Genomic DNA, 16125 nt, shown 5'->3' with positions numbered 1-16125 from the left:
ATTTAGATTTCGATTAAGTAAATGATACGTGGACTTATCATGGAGCTATAGGCCATATTTGTTGTTTTTCATGGAGGGTACTACTTTCCAATCATCAGTTTTGCTGTTTTCGTACTGTTTAATTATTACTTTATATTTATTTATGTAATGATTGAGAATTATATTACCATTATTTTCAGCCTCAGGCCTGTGTCAGCGGTTGCTACTAAATTTCATCTCGAACATAATCTGCTGAAAGGATTACCAGTAGAAGATAAAATAGTTCCTTAGCTCCTATTTCACCTCAACTAATAAAGTAGAATTTTAAATTTCACAGATTGTAAATAGAAATATGTGACTGAAAAAGTGAAATTTTATGGTTCAGAAGAGAAATTTATAAGACTTTTATCTATTAGATACCGCCAGATATATCTCAGCAACAGATGAAACAACTCTAAAACTTTAAGTACGAGGCTAGTCATTAAGATAAAAATAAACCAAATTCTTTAAACGTCCACGTAACATTTAACGCAGATGAAGATGAAGATACCTTAAGAGACTTAAGCAAGAGAATGCGTCATCTTTTACAGTTTCTATTTCATTGAACTACTGGGACGGAGTGGTATATTTCTTTGGCTAATCTTATGGAGTCGATGGCTCTTCTTCTTGATTATGCTTGGCGAGAGCTAGAAGGATCATCGTCAGTTGCTTCCTGCTGATTTTCCCTTCACTACTGTATTCGACGCCTTGAAGAATTGTTTCTTCGAATTCGAGAAGATCTTGCGCGTCATAGTCCTGTGGTAGAAATTAATCACGAATATAAATCTTTATAACATAGCCCCAGATTATAGTGAACGCTGGAACTTTCAAAATAGTAGCACGATTGGTGCCAATGTTAAATTTGAAAATAAGAATTAATATTTTTACAATGTCTGAAATAAAATTTTATGTTGTACAGTATGATTTATGCTGACCCACTTCCAATTTTCAGAAAATATGTTGTGTTTTGAAGTGAAACTTCTGTAGAATCGTTCAACTTGAAAAAACGAAAATACGTTACAATAAAGCAACAAACACATAAATATATAGGAGAGAGTGAAATAAGAATACTCGCGACTGTGATCATCGTCGATAGAATAAATCGCAACGGCCTACCTTCCTGCGACTTTTCAGAAGTTTTACTTCGTCCGTGTGTGTAGACCTACTACCATGCGCACAGACTTTTTTAAATTACTATTATGTCGTGTTTGAAATTTAACGTTCGTAACCAAAACGAATCGTTTTCTTAATGGATTCTTAGTTAAGAACAGAACACAAAAAACTTAGGATTACCATTCTTGCAAGGTTATGTAGTACTGTTCGTATTTAAAGTTAGAGTTTAGTAGTAAAAAACTTTAAGTGGGTGTGAGAATTTAATTGTTTTGTAACAATATGTCTTCACTTACTTTTTTAACAAGTTCTAGAAGATCCTTTAGGAATCCGCGTAACTCTTCATTTTCTATGGAACCGTTGTTATCCTGTAAATATATAAATACATTTCTTGGTATTTGTTTTTTGGATCGATCTGAAAAATTGGCAGTATTGTTTTTGGTAAAGGTCGAAAATTAGACATACTAATAGTTCACAGCAAAAAATCAATATGAACGGATAGGAGATGCACTCCACTACCTCGTTTAAAGTATTTACAGGAGTTTGAAAAAATATATTACAAAATTAGGCGTATGTAGGGACGTTTTCCAAATATAAAGGGATTTAAAAGGATAAAATACCGTTGCAAGATTGCAAGCATAGAAAAAAGAAAAAAATAAGTTATATCAGCAAAGAAATGAAAAAAAATCTGAAGTAGGTCTGGACATAGAGCACGTTTAGTAAACACATTGGATATGATTCAACAAAGTGATGGAGAATATTAGCTCCGAATAGGAATTTGTGGGAAAAACTAAGCGAGGCCATTGAGGTATAGCAGAAAATATTCTGCTCAAAGTTTGGAATAACGTAACTGGAGAAGAACCTCTATCTTCCAGTAGATCACAGCTAAAAAGCACTGCTCTCAATTAGTGTTGTGTTCCTGTGGTGAATAAAACGTATCTAGATCTAGTAGGTGGATTAGGGTCAACACACACACACACACACACACGCACACATACACTCATCAGCCTATCGCAGTTCTGCTGGAAATAGGCCTCCACAAGTTCGCGCCAAAAATGGCGTGAACTCGTGTGCTTTGCCCATAGTCATCACGCTGGGCAGGCGGGTTGATGACCGCAGGGCTGACTTTGTCGCACCGAAGACGCTGCTGGCCGTCTTCGGTTTGTCTATTTCAAAGCCAGTAGTTGGATGGTTATCCCGCTATCGGTCGGCCTCCTAACTTCCAAGATGGTAGTGGAACTGTGTTATCCCTTAGGCGCTTCTTACGACACCCATGGGAAGAGAGAGGGTGTCTATATTCTTCACTGCCGTAACCACACAGCCATATAGTGCCATATGCTACCATAACCGCTAGGTGAGCCTTATTCCTGTCTACCACCCTAGTTAGTGGTATAAAATAAATGTTAAAAAAAATCTGACAAAAAAACACGAAGCTAAATTAGCTAAAAATAGTATTTTAAATAGATGTAATGATTAAGATAACGCATAATGATCAGTGAATAAAGGCTATATTTATTTAATATTTACAGCCATCATTTATAGTATTTACACACCAATAACTATAAAAGGCTGAGTTGAGCAGAATATAACAATTTATATAGAATATAATCTCATAAAACAGAATTACGCTTACCCTATCATAAAGTGAGAAGACGCGTTCGATGTCGTCCTTTGTTAATTTTGTTGCTCCCTGTTAATTAGAAAATTAAGTAAATCTAGAGAAACTCAAGATCATTTCAAAGCTATTTGTAAAGCTTTAGGTACGTAAAGCTATAGTAAAGCTTTGGGTACCATGGATCTAATTGAGTAATTAAACTGAAATACATTTCTGATGTTTCAAATCTTGAAAATAATTTCGTCAGGTGCACGGTTCTATATGTGCGCGTCAAAATTTATAAACATTGACTATGCGTGTCACATGTTCAAATTTCATAAGAGGTTCAGTAAAATATGTTTATTGGTATTAAAACGTCTATTAAACCGTATTCAATACTAGTTTTACTTTTGTTTTATAATTATATATTAATTCAAAAAAGATAATTCAAACAAATTCTGCAAATGTGTTATTCCGATAATACAGCTGCACCACTGTTTCAAAAATTTTAGTTGGATTTTATGATAAGATCACGCACACACACATAGCCGTGCGCCAAGTAGAGGCTACCTACCGCCATAAATGTACCAGGTAATCCTGTCAATAAATAATTTCTGTATATCTAATTGCAGACTATAAAATAATAATATAGTACAAAATAAAAATAAATAATTAATATTATTTTATTATTTTAATTTTATCTTTAAATATATTTAAAAAATCTAAATAAATTAAAAAGCGTCTAAGTAAGAAAGAATCTCTAAAATAATACTTGTTTAATATATATATACAGTGTCAGTGGCCTAGCAAGGATGCCTGATGATGATGCAAGGTTTTATCAACATATCAGATTACATTTTTTTAAATATCATATCGAATATTTATTTAAATACTAGGTTTTAAGGATGATAACAAAATGTGTATGACTTTAGCTTTTGTTTTACAAAAGGTAGTTGTAGCGACAATTTTCTCATCACATTATATTCCTTTTTTTAAAACAAAAGTTCTTTTTTTAAATTGTGTTACCTTCAGGCATCTTTGTTAGACTAATGAGGACTCACCTCTATGCCCTCCTAAGAGTGTGGTGCAGACAAGCAGCAGTTTAAGATAGAATAGAGAAAGGCAAACCAATAGTAACATGCTCTGTCACTTTTATAAATGTAATAAACAAAAAAGTATTTATATTTTTTATTTTTATGTTAAATTCGTAGTTGCACATTCTTTAAAATACTTTTACAAGAACAAGCTATTATTACAGTAAATTGTAACTGTTATTACAGTAAATTATATTGTTTATTATTCTTTCATATTCTCTTCTTTGTCTTTAACATTATTAATGACAAGAAAATGTTTGATTTTTTTTTACATTTAATGTCAAATATAATTTTAATTGGTCAGTTAAATAAAATTTTGCTAGTTGATAATATAACTACAATGATGTTTTTCTACGGTTAGTGATGTACGTGTACGAAATGTGTATGTGAACTGTGTTGAAACAAATAACTTTTATTTTTATAAATAAGAATATCTCTAAAAAAAAGTGAAATGAAAAAGTTTCATGTCATCATTTTAATTAAAAATAGTAAATAAAAACTCTTTTGTAAAAAAAATTTGCTGCAATATTTCTAAGAGTGCAAATTAAAAGGTGTTGATTAATAATAAAAAATAAAAATAACGTTTATCTATTCAAAGGTATCTATTATTTTCTCTTTTTAAAACAGCTCTAATTCTATAGAAATGTTCTACTTCTCTTCACTAAAATTGTGATTTTAATGTCGAAACTCTTTGAATAGATGCTAAGAAAGTATGAATTAGCTCTAGAAAAAAATTAAAAAATAAAATAAAAATAAAATAAAGTTATGACAGTTAAAGAAAGGTTAAGGTAAAGCTTTAGATTAGGTAAAACCGAATTTCGGGACCGTGGGGGGATGGGGGGGGAGAGGGTGGGGAACGCTACCCCTGGTACCACTGTCACACCTCGGAACCCCATGGTTATGGAGATATCCATGGTTAAAGTTTTGAGGTTAGAAGAAGAATTTCGAAAGTTAGAGGAACGCTTGGCTCCGGCGCTGCGGGAAGTGCAGCCCTTCCGCCCTTGCGTGCGAAAGCACGCTCACTCATGCTCCGTTCCGCAGCGGAGGCTGGTCGCCTTCGGCGACCAGCCTCAGCCGCTCCTCTACGCATTCGTTCGCGCGCTTTCGCACGGCGGGCGAGGGCTGCCCTCCCTCCGCGCCTCCGCGGCACAAAAAAAACACTCTAGGGGTAGGACAGACCAAGACCACGTGGACAGTGGGGTGCTCCGATTCGGTTTTGGGTATTTTTCGAATTTCTAAACCTATATTCTAGCACGCAATGTTACTAATTTTATTAGAATATTATGTCTGACGCGTTATTTTGTTTAAAAATGTCGATTTGTCAGTCGTTAAGCGTCAGTTCGTATCGTTTGTTGATCTTGCAATCGAGATCGTTTTTACGTAAATTTGTTCGAAAATAAAATGTGAAAGTTGGTGAATGGAGCATATGAGTGCACTTCCCGCTGCACCGGAGTTAAGGTGGAGTCAGACACGGAGCTCTAAGGTATTGTAATATCTCTGAATCACGTAAAGTTAACCCCAAAACTTCAAACACGATATCTTCGAAACCACGGGGTTTACGCGAAACGCACACTACGGGGGGCTAAAAAACCCATCCTCCCCACCACCCTTTACCCTCCCACCCCCATTTCACCCCATAAATTGGAGGCCACTTAACTAACGAATGACCAATTCTTCTTCTAACCTCAAAACTTTAACCATCGATATCTCCATAACCATGGGGTTCCGAGGTGTGATAGTGGTACCAGGGGTAGTGTTCCCCACCCTCCCCTCCCCCAACCCCCCACGGTCCCGAAATTCGGTTTTACCTAATCTAGATCTTAGCCAAGGTTAATGTGCAAAACAAGTTGTTATGTTCAAAGATGTGAGAAATCTGCTTTGAATTACTTATTTCAAATTTTATTAATTTTTTTATTTTAAACTATCTACTATTAAGTAATGTATGTAATTACGGTTTCTTGTTATTACTACATTCAATCAAAGTTTTTAATAGCTGTTTTTTTTTTCATAATTAGTCACTTAAATTGTTTTATATATTAATTATTCCAATCACAATTTAAATAAGTAATTAAATCGATTTCGAACGCAATATCGTAACGACAAATGGCGGATATGAAAGAATGTCGTCGTTTTGCCGGGAAATTAGTTGTCACTCACCTTGAACACCTGTCGGCACAGGAAGTTCTCCTTCACCGGTAGCAACCTGAAAATATTGATAAAAACCAAAATATAGGAAATTATTGCTTAAATTAAATTTAATTTGTAGTTCTTTTCTGAATGTGTATATTTGTTTCTATTGCTATGCTTATACTATCTAATAGCTATTGTGTTTGATTTTAATATTTTTTAGTATGGTGAATTGGTAATATTATAAGAATTAGGTATAAGATTTTTTTGTGAGGTAGGTTTGCAATACCTGTACAATTTCTTTTCATAGTATTTTCTATGCAATTATAATAATTAAGAGGTAAGAAGTAGTAAAATAGTAGTATAATTGTGTTTGCTCGCAAACGAAAAAAAAACCGACTTCAATTACATCGACAAGTAATACAACGTAGATCGACGAAAAAATAGTCAAGCAACCGCGTTATCAAAGATTACTCAAAAAGTAGTTATCAGATCTCGATAAAATTTATATGTGACCACATGACAAACATCAGTTTTCGATTAAATTAAAAATTATCAAAATCGGTACACCCAGTAAAAAGTTATTGCGGATTTTCGAGAGTTTCCCTCGATTTCTCTGGTACTAAACTAGGGATGGTACTAAACCAGGGATATTCCCTTTCCAACAAAAAAAGAATTATCAAAATCGGTACATCCAGTAGAAAGTTATGCGGTATAATACAACGTAGGTCGACGAAAAAAGCGTCAAGTAAAAACGAATTATTAGATATAGCTCGAAAAGTAGTTGTTAGATCTCAAATAAATTTAAATGGGACCAATTGACACACGCCAACTTTCGATTAAAATAAAATTTGTCGAAATCGTCTACCCGGTTAAAAGTTCTGATGTAACATACATAAAAAAAAGTCGAATTAAGAACCTCCTCCTTTTTTGGAAGTCGGTTAAAAAATATAAAAGTAACACAAAACACGTAAATGTTTAAAAACTACTTTTTAATTGCTGTCGAAGCAGAGCGTGTATTACACGATTTTAGCTGTTCCATTTTTTCCATATAAATGTAAATGATATCATTCAATTACTTTCTAAGTGAAAGAATTTTTTAAAATTGGTTTAGTATTTTTTAAGTTTACTAAACACTGAAAAATACAAAAATGCATATATTTCCTCTTTATTAACCGACTTCCAGAAAAGGAGGAGATTCTCAATTCGACTCTATTTTTTTTATGTATGTTACTTAAGAACTTTTGACTCAATGGGCTGATTTCGACAAAAAAAAATTTAAACGAAAGGTGGTGCGTGTCATTTGTTCCTATTTGAATTTATTTGCGATCTAACAACTACTTTTCGAGTTATGTTTAATAATGCGTTCTTACTTGACTATTTTTTCGTCTACCTACGTTGTATTACTTGTTGATGTAATTGAAGTCGGTTTTTTTTCATTTGCGAGCAAATACAATTATAATAAAAAAATTGATATTTGCTAAAGTAAACTGAACGTTCTTAGTCATACTAACATAAGCTAACATATTATAAGTAAATATTGTTACTAACATTAATTGTATGATGTAAGAATCTGAAATAAACTTATTTATTTATTTACAAAATGTGAAAATTTTCTCCATCGTAATATATAAAGCCGAAGGACGGGCCTTGATTGTATTAAATATGGCGACTAAAACTTTTGATCTCCCCACAAAACGATGGAACAAGCAAATTACATAATCCAATCTCGTCCCGTCGGGATTAAACCGGAAAATTCGATGTTACCAACTTTATAAATGGATGGTCGTTGTTTAACTTTCATATTTACATTTTGGAAAAGTAATATGGTGGATCTATAGAGATATAGAGGTTGAATGATTTCATCATTCATCTTTTTGCCCATAATCACCATGCTGGGCAGGCGGGTTGGTGACCGCAGGGCTGGCTTTGTTGCACTGTCGCCTCTTACGACACCCACGGGAAGAGAGGGGGTGGCTTTATTCTTTACAACCTTTATTTTATTATATGTAAATGCTAGAAGTTTAATTTTTAGGATTATTTTAATTTAATACATTATTTTAAGGTTTTCTGAACCCTATATTGGCTCTTCATGGTTGTAACTCATACGGGACGGTGACCGTCAACAATCAAATTAAATTCTTTACATGGATAGTAGTATAGATAGTTTACAAAGAATACAGTTTCATTGTTGAAATTATATTGTGAAATTTAATACAAAACTTACAGTGCGACAGAAGGCAGTCTACGACTCAAATTAAAACATTTTGTTAAAGACGTTTTATTTGTCAAAAGGTGGTGTGTACTAAAATTTAAGTAAATTAAGTAAAGTCAGTTCTCAATAAAATTGGATTTTTTCAAGGTTTGAGGTCAAATTGAAGAGAAAAAAACTTCATATTACATATCAAGATACACGAGAAATACCGATTTACAAATCATCAAATACTTTAATATAAATAAAAAATGTTTTAGTAAAACATCCAGATATTTTATTTAAAGTAGGTAAAACTGCTCGCAATGTAGTAGTAGAAAAGTAATTTTAAACCGAAAAATGTCAAAGTACCATTTCATGCTTGAACAATCTTTTGGCTAAACTGGGTTTTAAAGTATGAAAATTACTAATGTATAGTTTCTACTACCTTTACACATTCGTTTTAGTGTACACTTACAAGAATCTCTAGTTTATAAATGTCTCATACTAGCTATCGACGTAGCTTCGCCCGCAAAGATTACCTATATGATTTTGACTTTTCATTCTGTTATTCTGTTTTCGTGCTGTGTGGCTACGGCACTAAAGAATTTAGCCACCCCCTCTCTTCCCGTGGGTGTCGTAAGAGGCGACTAAGGGATAACAAGGTTCCACAACCACCTTGGAACTTAAGAAGCCGACCGATGGCGGGATAACCATCCAACTGCTGGCTTTGAAATACACAGGCCGAAGACGGGCAGCAGCGTCTTCGGTGCGACAAAGCCAGTACTGCGGTCACCAACCCGCCTGCCCAGCGTGGTGACTATGGGCAAAACACATGAGTTCACGTTATTTTTGGCGTAAACTTGTGGAGGCCTATGTCCAGCAGTGGACTGTATAGGCTGTAATGATGATTCTGTTATAACATTTTACGACATAGCCCACAGAATTAGCAACTTGAAGTGGCAGTGGGCTGGTCATCTGTGTCGCAGGACCGATGGCCGTTGGAGTAGACGGGTTCTAGAGTGGAGACCGCGTCTTGGCAAACGCAGTGTGGGGCGTCCTCCGGCCCGTTTGACCGACGATCTACGTAAGATTGCCGGTGTAGGCTGGATGAGGATTGCGGAAGACCGGGATGAGTGGCGCGAACTTGGGGAGGCCTATGTCCAGCAGTGGACTGCGATAGGCTGAAGTGAACGTTTTACTGGTGCAACTATTTTTAAAACTGATCCAATAGTTTTTTAATTATAAACAAATGAAGAATCAAATCTGTTATCTTTATTGCATTTGTTTAGAAAATTAAATAGTAAATAAGGTTAGTTAATCTTTTAAGGATTGACAAGTTCTTGGCTACAAATTCGTTTCGAGAAAGTACAAGTATAATCATAGGCCATCAATCTGAAAGGTAGCAAAATTTAACCTCCGAAATAGCGCGGTAACTTACGAGTAAGTAGCAACTAAGCTTTTACAGCTCTTCCATTAACAAATTTACAGCGGACTAAATAGGTCCATTTAAGAGGAGTAAGTAAATTATTCCACTCTGTTTTCTGAAACTGACGAGCATTATATTAATTTGGAACACAAAAACACTTAATTTTAAATATTTTTAAATATATAATTTTAGATATCGAATTGAAGTTATGAAACAGTAAAGTCGAATTTCTATGGATGCTAAAAAATCTCGCAAATTAATTACCGATAAGCAAAAGATTTATATAAAGGAGTTCTAGCCTGCTGTATCTGAACTAGCAAACTATATATTTTAGTTCTTGAAAGTATTAATAAGTTACAGATAAAAATATCCAACATATAAAGTTGACTTTGGTGGTGAAGCATGAAAAAAACAAAAACAAAACAAAAACTATTACCGGTTATCTATCGGTGTACGTCAGAAAACTATCTGCACTTTATCAACACGTGTGTATATAAAAATATTTTTATTGACTCTACATTTTCTAAATTTTTCTCAAGGTTATTATCCTTATGGGGTTTGTTTTTGTCATAGATTCATTCCTTTTAAACCATTTTATTTTATGTTCAGTTCTCTATATTCTAAAACATATCTCTTTACATATGTAAATAACACTACCTGACTTAAATCTACGTTTGAACAAGATACTGAATACCCATTGGTCTTGACAAATATTTGTTTAAGCCTTTACACCCGTATCCTTGTTTGTTGTTGAATGTTTGTATTGTGAGCTTCCGGTTTTATGTCACAGGATTAGTTGCCTTTGAGGATAAGACTTTTATTTACATAAAGCGTCAATAAATATTATCTTGTTAACAGCTAGTTACATGTTTACAAAATTATATATATTTGTGATGTTCTGCGAAATCCTCCGTCCTATAAATATTGAATGTTTGTTGATGCTTGTGTTTCCTTTTGTTCTTTTTATGTATTAATCTTTTTCTCGGCATCTAAATTAATATATGTTCTGATAAATACTTACTTAGCCATTTCAGAAAGTTGAAGTCTACCATCTTTGTTCGAATCAAACACTTGGAGCTGTAAACATAGAACAAATTAATTTGAATATTATAAGCAGACTTATTTTAGTAAGCTTGTTGATTACATCTTGTAGTTGAAATACATTTGATCATAAATTCATTAAGTTAATTTGTATATTTAGAAACAATAATTTGTTGTTAAAATACATTGTTGTAAGTAGTAGTTGTACTTAAAACTGTAACTATAATTAATTATAAGGAATTATGTATATATTTAGTAATTTGAATTTTTGTCTGAAACAAAAACCAATTGTCGTCAATAATTTATTTTACGACGAATTATAGACATCTCACATATTAAAATACATTAAACAAAAAAAAAAAAAACTCTCAAACCTACGGAAGGTGCCAAGATAGATACGAAGAAAATAATACCAGTAACTGGCTTTATTCGGCAGTCACCCAAAAAATAATTCGTAATATAAATGTACGCTTTTTACCATTGTGTCGGTGTACTCAATGAGTTTGTCTTCAGAAACGTCGTTTATTTTCTTCGCTTCCTTCAGCAAATCTCGGAGAAAATTCTGGAAAGTGTATTAACATAATTTACAACTCAGCATAATGGCACGGAAAAGGTATTCAATATAGAAGATGAAATGCTGAATAACTTAGTTTCTAAATTGGATAGATTTGGAGACACAAAAAATAGGTTTTGCTATTTAGACAAAATTTAATTGTCACTTAACTTCACCGTCTAAATAGTTGCTTGTGTTAGGGTAGCAAAAAGTAACAAGTTAATTTATGTCATCACTTCTTGTTAGCTTGAAACTAATTAGGCAAGGTAAGTTTCTACTTAATTTATTTTATTAACAGCTAGAATAAAGTTTCTAAATGTTGCACCTAATGTATGTATTAAGTCCTCTTGAAACCATGTGAGGACGTGAGAAAGACGACAAATCTTCTTATTATATCTTAGTTCTCATACTCCTTCGAAACGGCTAGGCCGATTTTTATTAAATTTTATGCGCATATCGAGTAGGCCTGAGAATCGGCCAACATCTATTCCTGATACCCCTAAGTTATAAGGGGAGCGTGATTAAAGGGGTTAATAACTCATATGGCATAACAACGTTTGCGGGGTCAGCTCGTATATATTTGAATATCACGGTAATAGCTCCTAAGGAGTAAACTTCAGTCGCATGTCGGAGTGAACACATACACTTTTTTATGTTTTTATTTTGTTTTATAAAAAATATATATAAAATACTAGCTGTGCTCGCGACTTCGTCCGCGTGGAATTTAATAAAAAGTGATTGTTCAGTTCACAGAGTTATAAAATAAATAAATTTGTAAGATAAAAGTAGCCTAAGTTACTCCTTACTACATCAGCTATCTGCCAGTGAAAGTCCCGTCAAAATCGGTCCAGCTGGCTTAGAGATTAGCCGGATCAAACAGACAGACAGACTGATAGACAAAAATTGTAAAAAATGTTATTTAGGTATATGTATCGTGTATAGGTACATCCATATGCATTAGCAAGAAGCGAATATTTTATTAATTGAAACTCCAATTTTATTTATTTGTATAGATAATCTTCTTATAGTAAATGTTATAGTATGTCACAATTTATTCGTATAGTTGCCGTAACTTTATTTATAAAATATTAGGATTGCAGGAGTAGGGTTAGGATTAGATACGCTCTTTATTTCATCAAGGTACGCTTACTTTAGCACTAAACTTTTTAATTTAGGTTAGTGTCGTATTTTTAAAATTTATTTTATGAGAAGCTAAAAAAATATAAATACAGTCTGCGTAAGAGCGATCAGTCTGCGTAAGAGCGGTCATTGAGCAGGATCATATTATTTTGTCCGAAATAAAAATCAGTGTTTTTCGTTACTTATACTATTCATTTTTCAATAACTTAGGTATATTTATTTTTAATCATCCTTATGTGACTTGTTGGTGTGTACTTGAGTGTAAAGTTGTGAACTTTTGTGCTTTTTAAAGTGATTTTAAGTGCAAAAACTTGTTATGATTTTTGTATGACATTGTTTTAAGTTTGAAGTTATACCCTCTTCTTCTTCAATTAAAAGTTATCCTTGTACGTGGTATTACATAGTGATATCATAATTCGCTGCACTACTGAACTGCTGCCGCGGTGTATTGGTCACAGCTACGGTTTTTTACTACACATCTTACATCGAGCGGAACTGGGTTCAAATCCTCCGGTCTAGTCGCTGTTATTCATTTGTTTGAATTTAAAATTTATTTCTAAAAATTATAATTTTCAAGTCAATATTTGAATTTAAAATGAAATTTGCTTGCTGCAAGTCACCGACAGGTGGAGCCACCAATACCATTACATGTACAAAATGCAAATTGAATTACCACATTCAATGTCTCCAGGCCTCTGGTTTTAAGAAAGATGGCAAATTGGAGACACGAAAACACTGGCTTTGTCCGGAGTGTTCACTAACCGGGTCGCGCAAAGATAATAGCGACAACACACCAGTCCGAGGAGTTACCAATCTCTCGAGGTCAGATGAAGATAATTGCATGGATAATAATAATGTTACTTTAAGGCGAGATGGTACGTGTTCCAAGAACATGATGTTAGATTCCACTTGTAGTACGGAACACGACGAATCGTTCTTAATTGAATTGATACGATCTGTTGTTTCATCAGAAATTTCAATTTTAAAAGATGATTTTAAAAAATCTATGATTCCTTTGCAAGAGGAACTAAAATCTTTACGCGAAGAGTTTTTAAGTATGAAGGAATTTTTTGAGTTTATTAATTCTAATTTTGATAATTTTAATAAAAGAATTGAGGGTTGTGAAAAAGACGTCCAAAAATTAAATAAACAATGTTCGGGACTGGGTGAAATCACGTCATCTATAACTACTCTGAAGGAGGAAAACAACGTTCGTGAACAATGGGCTCGCAGATCAAATGTGGAGATCTATGGCATTCCTGAGAAACAAAATGAGAACCTACTTTCCATCTTACAAGATATATCAGAAAAAACTAAATGTAAATTTAATCCTAATACGGATATCGATTTTGTAACAAGAGTTGCATCGAAAAATAAGGATATGAAAAAGACTAAACCTATAATTGTCAAATTCTTATGTCGTTGGAAAAAGGATGATTTTTTGTCTCAGGTACGGAAATTAAATCTGAAATGTAGCGACTTGGGTTTTATTGGAAATAGTAATTCCATTTATTTCAATGATCACCTGACAAGTGTAAACAAAGCCCTATTACAGTCTGTTAAAAGAATTGCCAAGGAAAAAAACTATGAGTTCGTTTGGATCAAAAATTGTAGTATAATGGTTAGACGGTCAAGTACTAGTGCAGTGTTACATATAGGACGAGAGAGCGATTTAAAAAAGATTGTTTAAGAGCTACTTGTATTTTTTATAGCTTACTGGCACATGTTTACATACATAATATATTACGGCATATTGTTGTTGCTATTGTTTGCATTGTTTTCTGTTTTTGCATACACTTTGGCGCCTTATATCTATTATGTAGAAATTTTATAGTGCTCCTTTTTATAATATATGATAACTGTAATTATTATTTTCTTGATTGGTTTTTGTGCGTACTTATGTTTGTATGTGCGTATACTTACGCGTTGTCGTGTGTTTATTTATGCATTTATATTGGAATTTGTGGGAGTGTGTGTTTGTTTGGAGGTGTATTTTCTGCTTACTCGTCGATTTGCTATTTTATGAAGTATAATGCATTGTTAATTTCCACCTATTACTATGGATAGTAGCTTGAAGGTTTATTATCAGAATGTACGTGGGCTACGAACAAAAACTAATACTTTCTATAAAAACTTACTTCAGGTTGACTATGACGTTATTTGCTTGAGTGAGACATGGCTGCATGAGAACATATTTTGTGCTGAGCTTTTTGATTCACGATATTCTGTCTATAGATGTGATCGTAATTATTCTGAGTGTGGTAATGAATTGGGGGGCGGCGTATTGATAGCACTTAAATCCAATTTTTTAACTCGTTCATCTTCCACGTATATTGACGCGTGTTCAGCAGAAATTATCAAAGTCTCGATTTTTCTTAATGCGGCGCCATTTACTAAACTTCTGCACATTTTATGTTGTTACTTTCCACAAAATTCAATGCATTATGACACACTTTGTGATTTTTTTGACAGAATTTCAGAAGAAATATTAAGCAACTCAAACGATAGTTACTTAATAATAGGAGATTTTAATATCCCATCAGCTCAATGGATTGAAGTGGACGGTGATTCACACTTAAGTATGGTGGGCGAAGGGGATAAATTTGCATATAGCTTGTCGAACTTTCTAAATTTTTCAAATTTAAAACAATTTAATAGAATACGTAATAGTCACGGTAGGCTCCTTGACTTAATATTTACTGATATGGATTGCTATGTTTGTTCTTGTACTCTTCCACTAGTAGGGGAGGATAATTATCACCCTGCGCTTCATGTCAATTTGCAAAATTGTATTTTCAAAGAGCTACAGCCTTCGTGTAGAACTATTCGTTTATTTCATGCAGCGGATTATGAAAGAATAAATGAGGCTCTTGCTACTGTTGATTGGCATGATATTTTAAGCGATTGTGATGTTGCCGCAGCTGTGGATACCTTTTATCAAACAATAAATAAAATAGTTTCAGATCTGGTTCCAACTAAAATTAAATATACGAATGGCTTTCCATGTTGGTACTCTAAACCACTAATAAAAATTGTTCGTGAGAAATTAAAGTATCACAGGAAATGGAAGAAGTACAATAGTTTAGCGGATTATAACCAATTTAGTCTTTTGAGAGAACGTCAAAAATCAATTCAATTGAAATGCTACGAAAGTTACATTTGCTTGTCAGAGTTAAAAATTAAAAAAAACAGTAAATACTTTTGGTCCTTCATTAAGACGAAAAAATCTTCAAATTCCATACCAAATCATATAACGTATAACGAGAAATCTGTTACTGAGGGGAACGAAATGTGTATTTTATTTAATGAATACTTTAAGTCGGTGTACAATTCTGCGGAACTTATTACCGATAGTTCTATGTACAGCGATTCTTCTAATCCTATTTTGAAAAACAAGCCCACTTTACCCATTCACATTTCTATTGGTACGATCTCTCTATCAACTCAAATTATTGAGAAATACCTGAAAAAGTTGGACATTAATAAAAGCCCAGGTCCTGATGGTTTACCCCCGTTGTTTTTGAAAATGTGCAGTAAACAACTTTCTTATCCCTTATTTTTATTATTTTCCAAATCACTCAACCATGGTGAAATGCCAAAAGTATGGAAGAAGTCGCTTGTTACCCCAATTTTTAAATCCGGTGATATATATAATGTTAAAGATTATAGGCCAATTTCAAAGTTGTCTACTATTGCTAAGCTCTTCGAGAAGATTATATTTGATAACATCTTTCCTGCTTTACGTACTATACTTGCTCCCCAGCAACATGGTTTTATAAGTAAAAAATCAACCGACACTAATCTCTGTGAATTTGTACATCACGTATC

The 16125-nt window shown here is 33.4% G+C and overlaps 1 protein-coding gene across 1 annotated transcript in view; it reads right to left on the bottom strand.

Annotated features, from left to right (window-relative positions):
• Positions 1-621: 621 nt before the first annotated feature.
• The window catches only part of LOC123665506 (calbindin-32), a 92950-nt gene continuing 77446 nt past the window's right edge, over positions 622-16125 (bottom strand). The window contains exons 6-11 of the mRNA XM_045599799.1: positions 11083-11166; positions 10585-10640; positions 5974-6019; positions 2762-2818; positions 1425-1496; positions 622-774 (exon numbers count right to left, since the gene is read on the bottom strand). Coding sequence (XP_045455755.1) covers positions 622-774; positions 1425-1496; positions 2762-2818; positions 5974-6019; positions 10585-10640; positions 11083-11166 — 468 coding nt within the window. The remainder of the gene's footprint in view (positions 775-1424; positions 1497-2761; positions 2819-5973; positions 6020-10584; positions 10641-11082; positions 11167-16125) is intronic.

Source organism: Melitaea cinxia, chromosome 24 (assembly GCF_905220565.1).
Source record: "Melitaea cinxia chromosome 24, ilMelCinx1.1, whole genome shotgun sequence".
Lineage (NCBI taxonomy): Eukaryota > Metazoa > Arthropoda > Insecta > Lepidoptera > Nymphalidae > Melitaea > Melitaea cinxia.
Note: the sequence above shows the minus strand (reverse complement) of the source record. Positions and strands in the feature narration are given on the sequence as shown.